The sequence below is a fragment of the Nicotiana tabacum genome, chromosome 3 (genome assembly GCF_000715075.1).
Source record: "Nicotiana tabacum cultivar K326 chromosome 3, ASM71507v2, whole genome shotgun sequence".
Classification (NCBI taxonomy): Eukaryota; Viridiplantae; Streptophyta; class Magnoliopsida; order Solanales; family Solanaceae; genus Nicotiana; species Nicotiana tabacum.
The window spans coordinates 98,782,707-98,794,632 of NC_134082.1; the positions used below are offsets into that span (position 1 = coordinate 98,782,707).

At 39.8% G+C, this 11,926-nt stretch overlaps 1 protein-coding gene across 1 annotated transcript; it reads right to left on the reverse strand.

The window, feature by feature from the left end:
* Positions 1-5,119: 5,119 nt before the first annotated feature.
* LOC142176740 (uncharacterized) lies at positions 5,120-7,090 on the reverse strand. The gene is made up of 2 exons (XM_075244999.1): positions 6,447-7,090; positions 5,120-5,285 (listed from the first exon to the last, which is right to left on the reverse strand). The coding sequence occupies exons 1-2, from the start codon at positions 7,088-7,090 to the stop codon at positions 5,120-5,122; spliced, it is 810 nt and encodes a 269-aa protein (XP_075101100.1).
* Positions 7,091-11,926: the final 4,836 nt, after the last annotated feature.

An 11,926-nucleotide genomic window follows, 5' to 3' on the forward strand; every position in this document is an offset into this window, starting at 1 on the left:
ATTTGGTGTTTTGATGTTGTTTTGAGTGATTCAAAGGTTCCACTAAGTTTGAATGATGTTATGGGATGTGTTGGCATGTTTGGTTGAGGTCCCGAGGGCCCCGGATGTGTTTCGGGTGGTTATCGGAGTATGTTTGGCTTTGAAGAGACTGTTGTTGCTGCTGTATTTTTCTTCTGCTGGTTTCCTTATACGCGATCACAAGAGAGGGGCCACGATCGCATAGGTCTGTTGAGGGCAGCTGAGGAAAATTTTTCTATGCGATCGCCAATTGGGGTCTACGATCACAAAGGTATGTTGAATTGGCTAACGCGAACGCGTGGCTGAGGTCGCATTCACGAAGAAGGATTTGGAGCAGTCGTAAGGTGAAGGAATTTCTCTATGCGATCGCGTAGTGAAGGTCCTGTTCGCGATGGTTGATGAGTTTGTTATTCGCGATCGCGTATGTGTTTCTATGATCGCATAAGGAAAGTTGAGGGGCAATCCATTTTTGTGCTTCGCGATCGCAAGGCAAATTCCGCGATTGCGATGAAGGAAATAACTGGGCAGAATGTTTAAGTTAAAAAATGAGAGTTTTGGTCCATAATCTCAAATTTCATTAGAGAGATCGGGAGGAGGCGATTTTGGAGGGGATTTTTCAGATAATTGATTGGGGTAGGTGTTCTTCACTTAAATTTGGTTAAATTCCATGATTATGTCTTGGTTTTATCATTTAATTTTGGAATTTGGGGTAAAAATTGGGGAAAATAGAAGAAAATTTGGAGAGTTGATTTTGGGGTTTTGGATGGCCATTTGATGTCGGATATTTGTAAATTTGATATGGGTGGACTCGTTAGCAAATGGATTTTCCAGTTTTATAATTTTTATCGGATTCTAAGACGTGGGCCCAGGGGTCGGGTTTGAGCCAATTTCGGGATTTTTGAGTTTAATTTGATTATTTTTGCTTGTTCTTTGTTCCTTTAGCGCGTATTAATGGTATGAGTCTGGTTTTGGTTAGATTCGGAGCATTTGGAGGTCGATTCGAAAGGCAAGAGCATCACGGGCTAGAGTTAGGACCGGATTGAGATAAGTAATAATTGTAAATGTTGTTCTAAGGGTATGAAACCCCGGATTTCACATCGTTGTGCTACTTTGAGGTGATGTACACGCTAGATGACGAGCGTGGGGTCATGCACCATTGGGGATTATGACTTGGTCCATCCCATACGACTATTAAGTTACGTATTTGATTGAGTGAGGCCAAGGGACTGTGTTGTGAGGATATTATTGGATTGGGTTGCACACCGCAGTAGGTTGTTACTGATTCATGATATTGTAAGGCCGAGACCTGATTGTTTTATGCCATAAGGTGGATTGTTGTTATGTAAGGCCGAGTGCCCGATTGATTATGCCACAAGATGGCTTGTTATAACACTTGGGCTGTAAGAGCCCCTCCAGAGTCTAAACACCCCCAGTGAGCGCGGGTACCCAATGTACAAGATGTGATGTATCTCGGGGGCTGTTGTTGTTTCCAATTGTTGCCCGAGGGGCTGTTCTTGATCCATGTTTTGCCCGAGGGGAAGTTCTTGATTCATGTTATTCTCGAGGAGTTAATTACGAGTGATTATGAGGTAGCGCGAGGGGCTGGTTCTTTTGATATTATGCCAGATGGGCAGTTTATGGTACATATTTTGCCCGAGAGGTTGTTTATGTTTCTATCATTTTTACTCACTGTTTTATCACTCGTTTGAAACTATTGGAAGATGTTTTAAAAAAGGAAAGGGTTTTTGCTGAAACTGAGTTTGATTTACGAAATAAATGATTTCTATACTATTTTGGAAATGTACTGTATTTGTTGTAGCGTTATGACATGGTTTAAGTGTTTTCTTACTACTTATTCTTCATTTACTTTTATTACTTAATGAGTTGGTGTACTCACATTACTCCCTGCACCTTGTGTCCAGATTTAGGTATTTCTGAACTCGGTGGCGGGTGTTGATCACTCAATCGCAGGTTCATCGGGGTTAGCAAGGTAGCTGTCTGGTGATCCCGACCCTACTTTCTCCCTACTTTATTCTTCCTTAGTGTATTGTTTTGTGATTTTCCTGGCAGTGTTGGCCTTGATGTCATCAGAACAGTGGTAGTAGATGCTTATAACTTGTAACACCCTGATGTCGGGCTTGTGTATTCATTCCACACTGCTTATTTTAACTTATAGTAAGGAATTTTGGTTAATTAATGGCTTAAAAATGACTTCTTATGATTTTCTGGTTGGTTTGAGTTTGTGTCAGCTGGCCTAGTTTCATGATCGGCGCCATCACGATCGGGTCAGTTTTAGGGTCGTGACAAGTTGGTATCAGAGCCTAGGCTACATACGTCTCACGAGTCATGAGCAGGTTTAGTAGAGTCTCGCGGATCAGTACAGAGACATCTGTACTTATCCTCGGAAGGTTGCATAACCTTTAGGAAATCCCACATTCTTGAATTATGATCGTGCGTCCTTGATTCAGCTTGAAATGTAACTCTTTGAATTCCTTTCACGCATCCGTATGCGCGCATGAGCGCTTGATATTAGCTGTGCATCGATGACTTATGATTGCCTGATCGAAGGGTGAGATGTGATTTCTGTATGTTGATGTTGGGCCAGTCTGGAGGCCTTGAGGCCGGGTTTTTCCTATAGTTTGAGCATTGAGGCATTAATTGTGTGAGCAGGTGCTTCTAGATTTATATGTTCGGCAGTGTCCCTGTTAGTGGAAGTGAGGACTGGATGGCTATGTGATGAGTATGATGTGACTGCGAGATGTGTTCATATGATTGGAATGTGACGAGAAGGGTCTGCTTGAGGATAGCAAGCACTATTTGGTGCTTGATTTCCATCTTGATTTGATGTATAGCCCCGAGTTATGGGTGTGTGAAGGATCTTTTCATGTTGTTTAGTTAGGGAGTAAAGTAGATTTTATGTCGTGATATGAGTTTAGACTCAGGAAGATTAAGTGATAGCGTGATGTTTATGACGGTGGAAGGGTATGAAGAGATGTTATTTTGAGGCAAAGCAGGTGAGTTATCTCCTGCAGGGTGTTCTGAGGTTTGTGTGATCCCTATGTTGTTTGTTGGGATCCCTCTTTTACTAGTGAAATATGTGTGTTACAATTTGAGTTTGGAACGCTTATAAGAGTGGGCATGACTGTTACAAGGGTGAATATGAGATTTGCAGATGATTTGAGATACTAGATGGTTTGTGTTGCATGAGCTTATGAAAGATTTAGTTTAATCTCACCATGGTATTATGGCAGTAGTAGAGTATGGGTATTGTGAGTCTTGTGTGTTTTGACCTATGGCTTTGAGCCAAGTAGGGGAGTATGCTATTGATTAGTTGATTGCACGATTATGTGTTGTATTAATTTCAGTTTGAGGTATATTAGTGAACCAGTGTGGCTTACAGAGGTTGAGGTCGAGGATGACTCGATTAAAGAAATATTTTTAATAAAGGTTGTGTTATTGTCACGACACAATTTAGGATTGTGACCGGAGCTTAGGAGCAAGTGCTCCCAAGTAAGCCTCATCGGTAATTTTACAGAAAATCGGACAGAGTTTCCCCTGTTTTTGGACTATCCCAAATTTTTTCCCTGTCACAAATCAGCAACCAAACATCCTAATAGCAATTCAACAATTGACAACTTGTCAATTAACCAATATAAGTCTCCACCATAACTAAATCACCAACTAACCACTAGAAATACTAATTTATCTCCAACTTTGATAAATGAGAACAATACTCTACATAAGACTATAATAACAAAAGAATACTCATGACACTAAAATAGTGACTATGGAGCGACTCTAAGAGTTCAATGAAAAGACCATAACAATAAATAAAATCTCTGCCCACGCGAACAAGTGCGAGGCTCACCAAGAATTCTCAACCTGCACGCTCTAATTAACGAGATCCTCGCCTGTGTTAGCTGTTGTCTCTGTAAAAAAAAATAGCGGGGAATGAGTCGCTAGCTCAGTGAGTAATAACGCTTAACCACAACCGTTTTAATTTGGAGACAAGTTAGAAGCATGCTAGTATTTCAAAGAGAAAATAACGTTTTTCAGAAATAATAAATAAATTTTCAGTCTCATCACGCTTTTCTTGTAGTAAAACATAATTAACCATTCAGTAATAAGCTCGGTAACCACTGTATAATATCAGTATTCACATTTTAGGAGGTTTCAATGAATGGATCATGTAATCGGTATAACTGTGGACTTCTTTGCAAGAAGTTATATATAACGGTAGTCCCTACTCGAGGGAAATCGATAACAGTATGCTAGTTCAACCTTCCCACTAGCGAGGGCTATAACGGTAATTTGTAATTACAAGGTGCACCAGGTCTAACGAACCCGCCGTTAGCTACGGGATCCTTCAATGTCTACTCCCATTTATACTTGTCTCTGTAATCCGTATATACTCGTAGAAACTATTCTAAAACAATATAGGGCATTTCGGTTCTTATCAAATCATATAATGTTCTTTCGATAACAGTAAATTCAAGCAACAGTCAAACAGATCTAGTGACAACGAAAATATTTAAAACCACGGTATTTATTTCAAATAATTATTTCGGTATCATATCGATTAAAAGACTTGTCCCATATGCAACTCAAAATAATCGGTAATATATTCATATTAAAAATCATGTGTAAATCATGCAAGTTATGAAAACACAAATTGCGGTAAGATTACTACTCACTGTACTCGTGCCGAAATACCAAATGCTTCACCTCGAGCAATTCGTACAAATTCCTTCAATCAATCTATAATTATATAATATCAATCTCATGTTAATTTCCTTGTTTAGGCTAATTCATAGCTAATTTAGAATACCCAATCATCGGGGTTCATGTTTGGATCCTAATTTGTGGATTTCTATTTACCCTTATATGAGTAATTACTAATTTATCAACTCCAACCTATTCATATAATTTATTACTCCAAATTTCATAAAGTTCTATTGGTTCTTTAGGAAGAAAATTCTCAATTGTGTGAATGAACTAGTGTAATTTCTATTACTCTGTAGAATCTTCCAATCAAGAGAATCGAAATTAAAATCCACCAGAAGAAAAAGTTCAAGTAATACCCGTAAGAGACAATTTGTGCTTAAGATTCCTCAACAGTTATAGATATGGCTCCAATACGTTGCACCCACTTTTTCCTCCTTCTTTTCTCGTTTCCTTCTTTCTTCCTCTGCTCTTTTTCTTTTCGTTTTTTACGCTGTTTTGAAGCTTTCTGCTTCGTTTCCTTCAGAAGCAATTTGCTTCTAACCCTTTTCACCTTTTATTAGCAGATGTGCCAATGGGCTTTGGCCCTTTGGTTTAAATGCTTATTTTTTGTCTTTTTTATTTTATTTTTATAGTTAGCTGATTTTTTCTTTCTTTCTTTTTTTTTTTAAAAGAAAACTTAAATTATTTACTAAATACCCCATTTGACCTCATTTAAAACATTGGGGTATTACACTCTCCCCACCTTATGAAATTCGGTCCCCGAATTTAACTCAAGTACGTACCTCTAGACTGAAACAAATGGGGATATTTCACTTGCATATCTTTTTCTACCTCCCAAGTAGCTTCTTCAACGGTATGATTTCTCCATAAAACTTTAACGAACACAATTTCTTTTGACCGTAGCTTTCTTACTTGCCTATCAATAATTGCCATCGGCTCCTCCTCGTAAGACATCTTTTCATCGAGCGGTATTGTCGGTGCTTCAATCACCTGAGATAAGTCTGATATACATTTTCTTAGTATTGAGACATGAAACACTGGATGAATAACATAACTCAGGAGGAAGTGCCAAAAGATAAGCCACCGCTCCCACTCGGTCTACTATCTCATACGGTCCTATAAACCTGTGGCTCAACTTGACTCTTTTCCCAAACCGCATTACACCTTTCATAAGGGAGACTCGTAGGAACACTTTGTCTCCAATTGTGAACACTAAATCTCTTCTTCTCTTATCAGCATAAGACTTCTGTCTGCTTTGAGCTGCAAGCAATCTCTATATGATCAATTGGACCTTGTCCATAGCTTTTTGTACTAGGTCGGGTCCCAATAAGTTAGTCTCACCAGCTTCAAACCATCCGATAGGAGAACGACACCTTCTACCATACAATGCTTCGTACGGTGCCATTTGAATACTGGACTGGAAGCTATTGTTGTAAGCAAATTCAGCTAATGGTAGATAAGTGTCCCAACTACCTCCAAACTCAAGAATGCAAGCTCTCAACATATCCTCCAAGATCTGAATAGTACGTTCAGACTGCCCGTCTATCTGTTGATGAAATGCAGTACTAAGATCTACTCGTGTACCCAATGCTTCTTGAAAAGATTTCCAAAAGCGTGAAGTGAACTGTGATCCTCTATCAGAGATGATGAATACTGGAACTCCGTGAAGTCGGACAATTTCGTTCATAAATATCTGTGCATACCTGACTCCACCATATGTAGTCTTCACCGGCAAAAAGTGTGCTAATTTCGTCAGTCGATCTACAATCACCCATACCGAGTCATAACCTCTAAGGGTTCGTGGTAGCCCGGTGACAAAATCCATAGTAATTCCTTCCCATTTCCACTCTGGAATCTCAGTTTGTTGTAGTAATCCTGCGGGTCGCTGATGCTTAGCCTTGACCTGCTGACAAGTCAAACAACTAGAAATAAAGTTAGCCACATCTTTCTTCCTACCTTCCCACCAATAAAATTGCTTTAGGTCATGGTACATTTTTGTGGATCCAGGATGTATGATGTATTTAGTGTTGTGAGCTTCTTTAAGAATAGCATGTCTCAACCCATCTACGTATGCTACACATAGCCTCTCACACATTCGAAGAACACCATCACTTTCAACAGTCATATCCTTGCTTTTGCCATCTAGGACCTTATCTCTGTATTTACATAATCGTTCATCCTCATATTGGGTGGCCTTAATGCGCTCAACAAATGAAGACTTAGCCTGAGCACAAGCCAACAATGCCTCTGAATTTCTGACACTAAATCTGATACCTGTATCTTCTAGGCTCTGAATATCTTTAGCTAAAAGTCTCCTTGCAGGGGCTATATGTGCCAAACTCCCCATTGATTTTCTACTCAATGCATCAACCACCACATTGGCTTTTCCAGGATGATACAAAATAGAACAATCATAGTCTTTGAGTAGTTCCATCAAACGACGCTGCCGAAGATTTAAATCTCTTTGCTGAAAGATATACTTCAGACTTTTATGGTCAGTATAAATCTCACAAGTTTCACCGTATAGATAATGCCTCCAAATCTTTAGAGCAAATACCACTGCAGCCATCTCCAAATCATGTGTAGGATGGTTTTTCTCGTGCTTTTTCAATTGTCTCGAAGCATAAGCTACAACACGACCATTTTGCATGAGAACACATCCTAATCCCACCCTCGAGGCATCACAGAATACTGTAAATCCTCCAGAACCTGATGGTAAGGCTAATATTGGTGCAATTGTCAGACACATTTTGAGTTTCTGAAAGCTTTTCCCACATTCCTCCGTCCACTAAAACTTTGCATTTTTCTGTGTTAGCTTGGTCAGCGGCGATGCTATTCTGGAGAAATCCTGCACAAAACGCCTGTAATAGCCTACTAAGCCTAAAAAGCTACGTATCTCTTTAGGAGAAGTAGGTCTGGGTCATTTCTACATAGCTTCGGTCTTCTTAGGATCTACTATAATTCCATCTTAAGATATAACATGTCCTAGAAATGATACCGAGTTTAGCCAGAATCCACACTTCGAGAACTTAGCATAAAGCCGATGTTCTCGCAATGTCTGCAACACAGTCCTGAGATGATTCTAGTGTTCTCCTTGGCTACGAGAATATATCAGGATATTATCAATAAATACTATTACAAAGCTATCCAAAAACGGCTTGAACACTCTATTCATTAAATCCATGAATGCAACTGGAGCATTTGTCAGTCCGAAAGGCATCACAAGAAACTCATAGTGCCCGTATCGAGTTCTGAAAGCAGTCTTAGAAATATCTTCATCTTTGATTCTAAGTTGATGATAACCAGAACAGAGGTCAATCTTTGAAAAGTGGGCAGCTCCTTGTAACTAATCAAACATGTCATCTATACGAGGCAAAAGGATATTTATTGCGTATTGTTATCTTGTTCAACTGCCTGCAGTCAATACACATTCTCATGGATCAGTCTTTCTTCTTTACGAACAGTACTGGTGCACCCCATGGTGATACACTAGGTCTAATAAAACCCTTATCTAACAAATCTTGTAACTGTTGCTTTAGCTCTCTCAACTCTGCTAGTGTCATTCAATATGGGGGTATCGATATGGGCTGTGTGTCAGGTAGCAAATCAATATCGAAGTCTATTTCTCGTACTGGAGGCAATCCTGGTAAATCCTTAGGAAATACATCAGAAAATTCTCTCACTACGGGTACATTTTCTATACTAACTGTTTCCTTTCTTGTGTCATTTACAATAGCTAAGAGACCCAAGCAACCTTTCTTCAGAAGTCGTTGAGCCTTCATAAAAGATACAATTTTGCAAGTCTCTAGAACCTGACTCCCTCTTAGAATAAAACTGGGTTCATTTGGTATCTCAAACTTAACTATCTTTGCATGACAATCGACTATAGCATAGCAAGAAGATAACCAATCCATTCCCATCAGCATGTCAAAGTCAATCATATCAAGTACAATAAGGTCAGCTAGGGTATCTCTACCCTCGACCCGAATCTGACAAGCATGATACACGTATTCAGCTAATAGAGACTCTCCAACAAGAGTAGCAACTAGAAAAGGATCATTCAATAGCTCGGGATGTCTACTAAATCTCAAGGCAAAGTACGAGGACACATAGGAGTGGGTAGATCCCAGATCAATCAACGCAAGTGCATCAAATGAACAGACAGAAAGAATACCTGTAACCACTGCATTCGAGGCCTGAGCATCCTGTCTAGTAAATGCAAAAAATCTCGCCTGACCTCTTGTAGCATTGCCTTGTCCTTGATTCACATTAGTACGGTCTCAAACACCTCGACCTCTATTTCCTGTACCTGTAGCACCTGAAGTATTATGAGTAGTCTGAGTCGGTGCAGCTGACTGAATAGTAGCCTGGTTGAAATTTCTCGGAGGCTGAGGGCAATCCCTCAAGGGATGTCCCAACTAGCCACACCGAAAGCACTCTCTAGTTAGAACACGACATTGGCCCAAATGTGATCTACCACAAGTCTGGTAGACTGGAGGAGTGGCATATATCTGCCCAGAATTATGATGTCCAGAAGATAAAGGTCCCCTATTACCCTGTCTGTAAGGTGGTCTGTATGTGGACTATGAAGACATGTGTGTCCCTGTCTGAGAACCCTGTTGTTGTTGTTGTTGTTGTTGTCCCTGATTTCCCGCTCTTCTATTTTCACTAAAACCACCACTGAAGGCCCCTCCTATCTTGTCCTTCTTACGTAAATCACTAGCTACACGATCCTCACGTCCCTTGTTTTCAATCTTTCTAGCAAGGTCGACTACATCAGAGTAGGATAAAGTCTTCATCTGTGGGGCTACTGCAGTGTATAGACGACCAACCAATCCATCAACAAACCTCTGAACTCGAGCTTCTTCGGTAGGCACTAAGTGAGGAGCATATATAGCCAGCTTACAGAACTTAGTATTATATGTTGACACATCCATATCAGGAGTCTGAACCAATCTCTCAAAGTCTCTAGCATATTGTTGCATCAGACTGTCTAGAAGAAAATGATTCTTGAACAATTTAGTGAACTCGTCCCATGTCAGTGGTGCTGCTCCTACTGGCCTTCTTAGCAATACAGTTTCATACCATGTGTTGGCCATATCCTCTAGTCTGTATGCTGCGAGCTCCACGGCTCTCTCACTAGAACATCCAAGAGCACGTAATGCCTTGAGTGTCCCATCCAAGAAACCTTGAGGATCTGCTGAACTATTGGAACCTGTGAATTTTGGTGATTTCAATTTCAGGAACTCGTGTAGGGATACTTCCTTATTCCCGAAAGGCTGAGTCTGTGTAGGTGCTTGTGTCTGTAAAGTAGCCTGAGGAGCTAAACTTTCGCCCGGAGTAGGCATCAATGCCTCTAGCACATTCAATAACCTTTCCACTGCATCTGCAGGTAAGGCAACAATAGGTACAATAGTTGACACTGGTGGTGGAGCGTTCTGAACTCCCTGCCCTTGCACTTGATCTGGCATAACAGCTTGGTTTTGACCTATGTTCCCAATTTGGGGTTGAGGAGCAGTCTGTCTTCTAGTTTGATGAACCCCCAACTTGACCGCCATCCCGGGTAGCACCACGTCCAGAAGATGAGGGTGTGCGTGTCCTAGCCATCTAAGAAGGAAATATTCGAAAGTCAATCTCAAGTTATCTCAACGTACGATCAAAGAATGAAAGAAGGGAAAACATTCCTAAATGTTCAGTAGCCTCGAGATCATAAGTATGGGCGCCTACATACCCATGAACAAGACTTTACTAAATATTGCTCCATGTCTCGGGACTTAAAGCCTAAGCTTTGATACGAACTTTATCACGACCCAATTTAGGATTGTGACCGGCGCTTAGGAGCATGTGCTCCCAAGTAAGCCTCATTGGTAATTTTACAGAAAATCGGACAGAGTTTCCCCTGTTTTTGGACTATCCCAATTTTTTTCCCCATCTCAAATCAGCAACCAAACATCCTAATAGTAATTCAACAATTGACATCTTGTCAATTAACCAATACAAGTCTCCACCATAACTAAATCACCAACTAACCACTAGAAATACTAATTTATCTCCAACTTTGATAAAAGAGAACAATACTCAACATAAGACTATAATAACAAAAGAATACTCATGACACTAAAATAGTGACTATGGAGCGACTCTAAGAGTTCAATGAAAAGACCATAACAATAAATAAAATCTCTGTCCACGCGAACAAGTGCGAGGCTCACCAAGAATTCTCAACCTGTGAGCTCTAATTAACGAGATCCTCGCCTGCGTCAGCTGTTGTCTCTGTAAAAACAATTAGCGGGGAATGAGTCGCTAGCTCAGTGAGTAATAACTCTTAACCATAACCGTTTTGGTTTGGGGACAAGTTAGAAGCATGCTAGTAATTCAAAGAGAAAATAACGTAAAAATGCCCTTTCAGAAACAATAAATAAATTTTCCGTCTCATCACGCTTTTCTTGTAGTAAAACATAATTAATCATTCAGTAATAAGCTCGGTAACCACTGTATAATATCAGTATTCACATTTTAGGAGGTTTCAATGAACGGATCATGTAATCGGTATAACTGTGGATTTCTTTGCAAGAAGTCATATATAACGGTAGTCCCTACTAAAGGGAAATTGGTAACGGTATGCTAGTTCTACCTTCCCACTAGCGAGGGCTATAACCGATAATTTGTAATTATAAGGTTCACCAGTTCTAACGAACCCGCCGTTAGCTACGGGATCCTTCAATGTCTACTCCCATTTATACTTGTCTCTGTAATCCGTATATACTCGTAGAAACTATTCTAAAACAATATAGGACATTTCGGTTCTTATCAAATCATATAATTTTCTTTCGATAACAGTAAATTCAATCAACAGTCAAACAGATCTAGTGACAACGAAAATATTTAAAACCACGGTATTCATCTCAAATAACTATTTCGGTATCATATCGAGTAAAAGACTTGTCCCACATGCAACTCAAAATAATCGGTAACATATTCATATTAAAAATCATGTGTAAATCATGCAAGTTATGAAAACACAAATTACGATAAGATTACTACTCACTGTACTCGTGACGAAATACCAAATGCTTCACCTCGAGCAATTCGTACAAATTCCTCCAATCAATCTATAATTACATAATATCAATCTCATGTTAATTTCTTTGTTTAGGCTAATTCATAGCTAATTTAGAATACC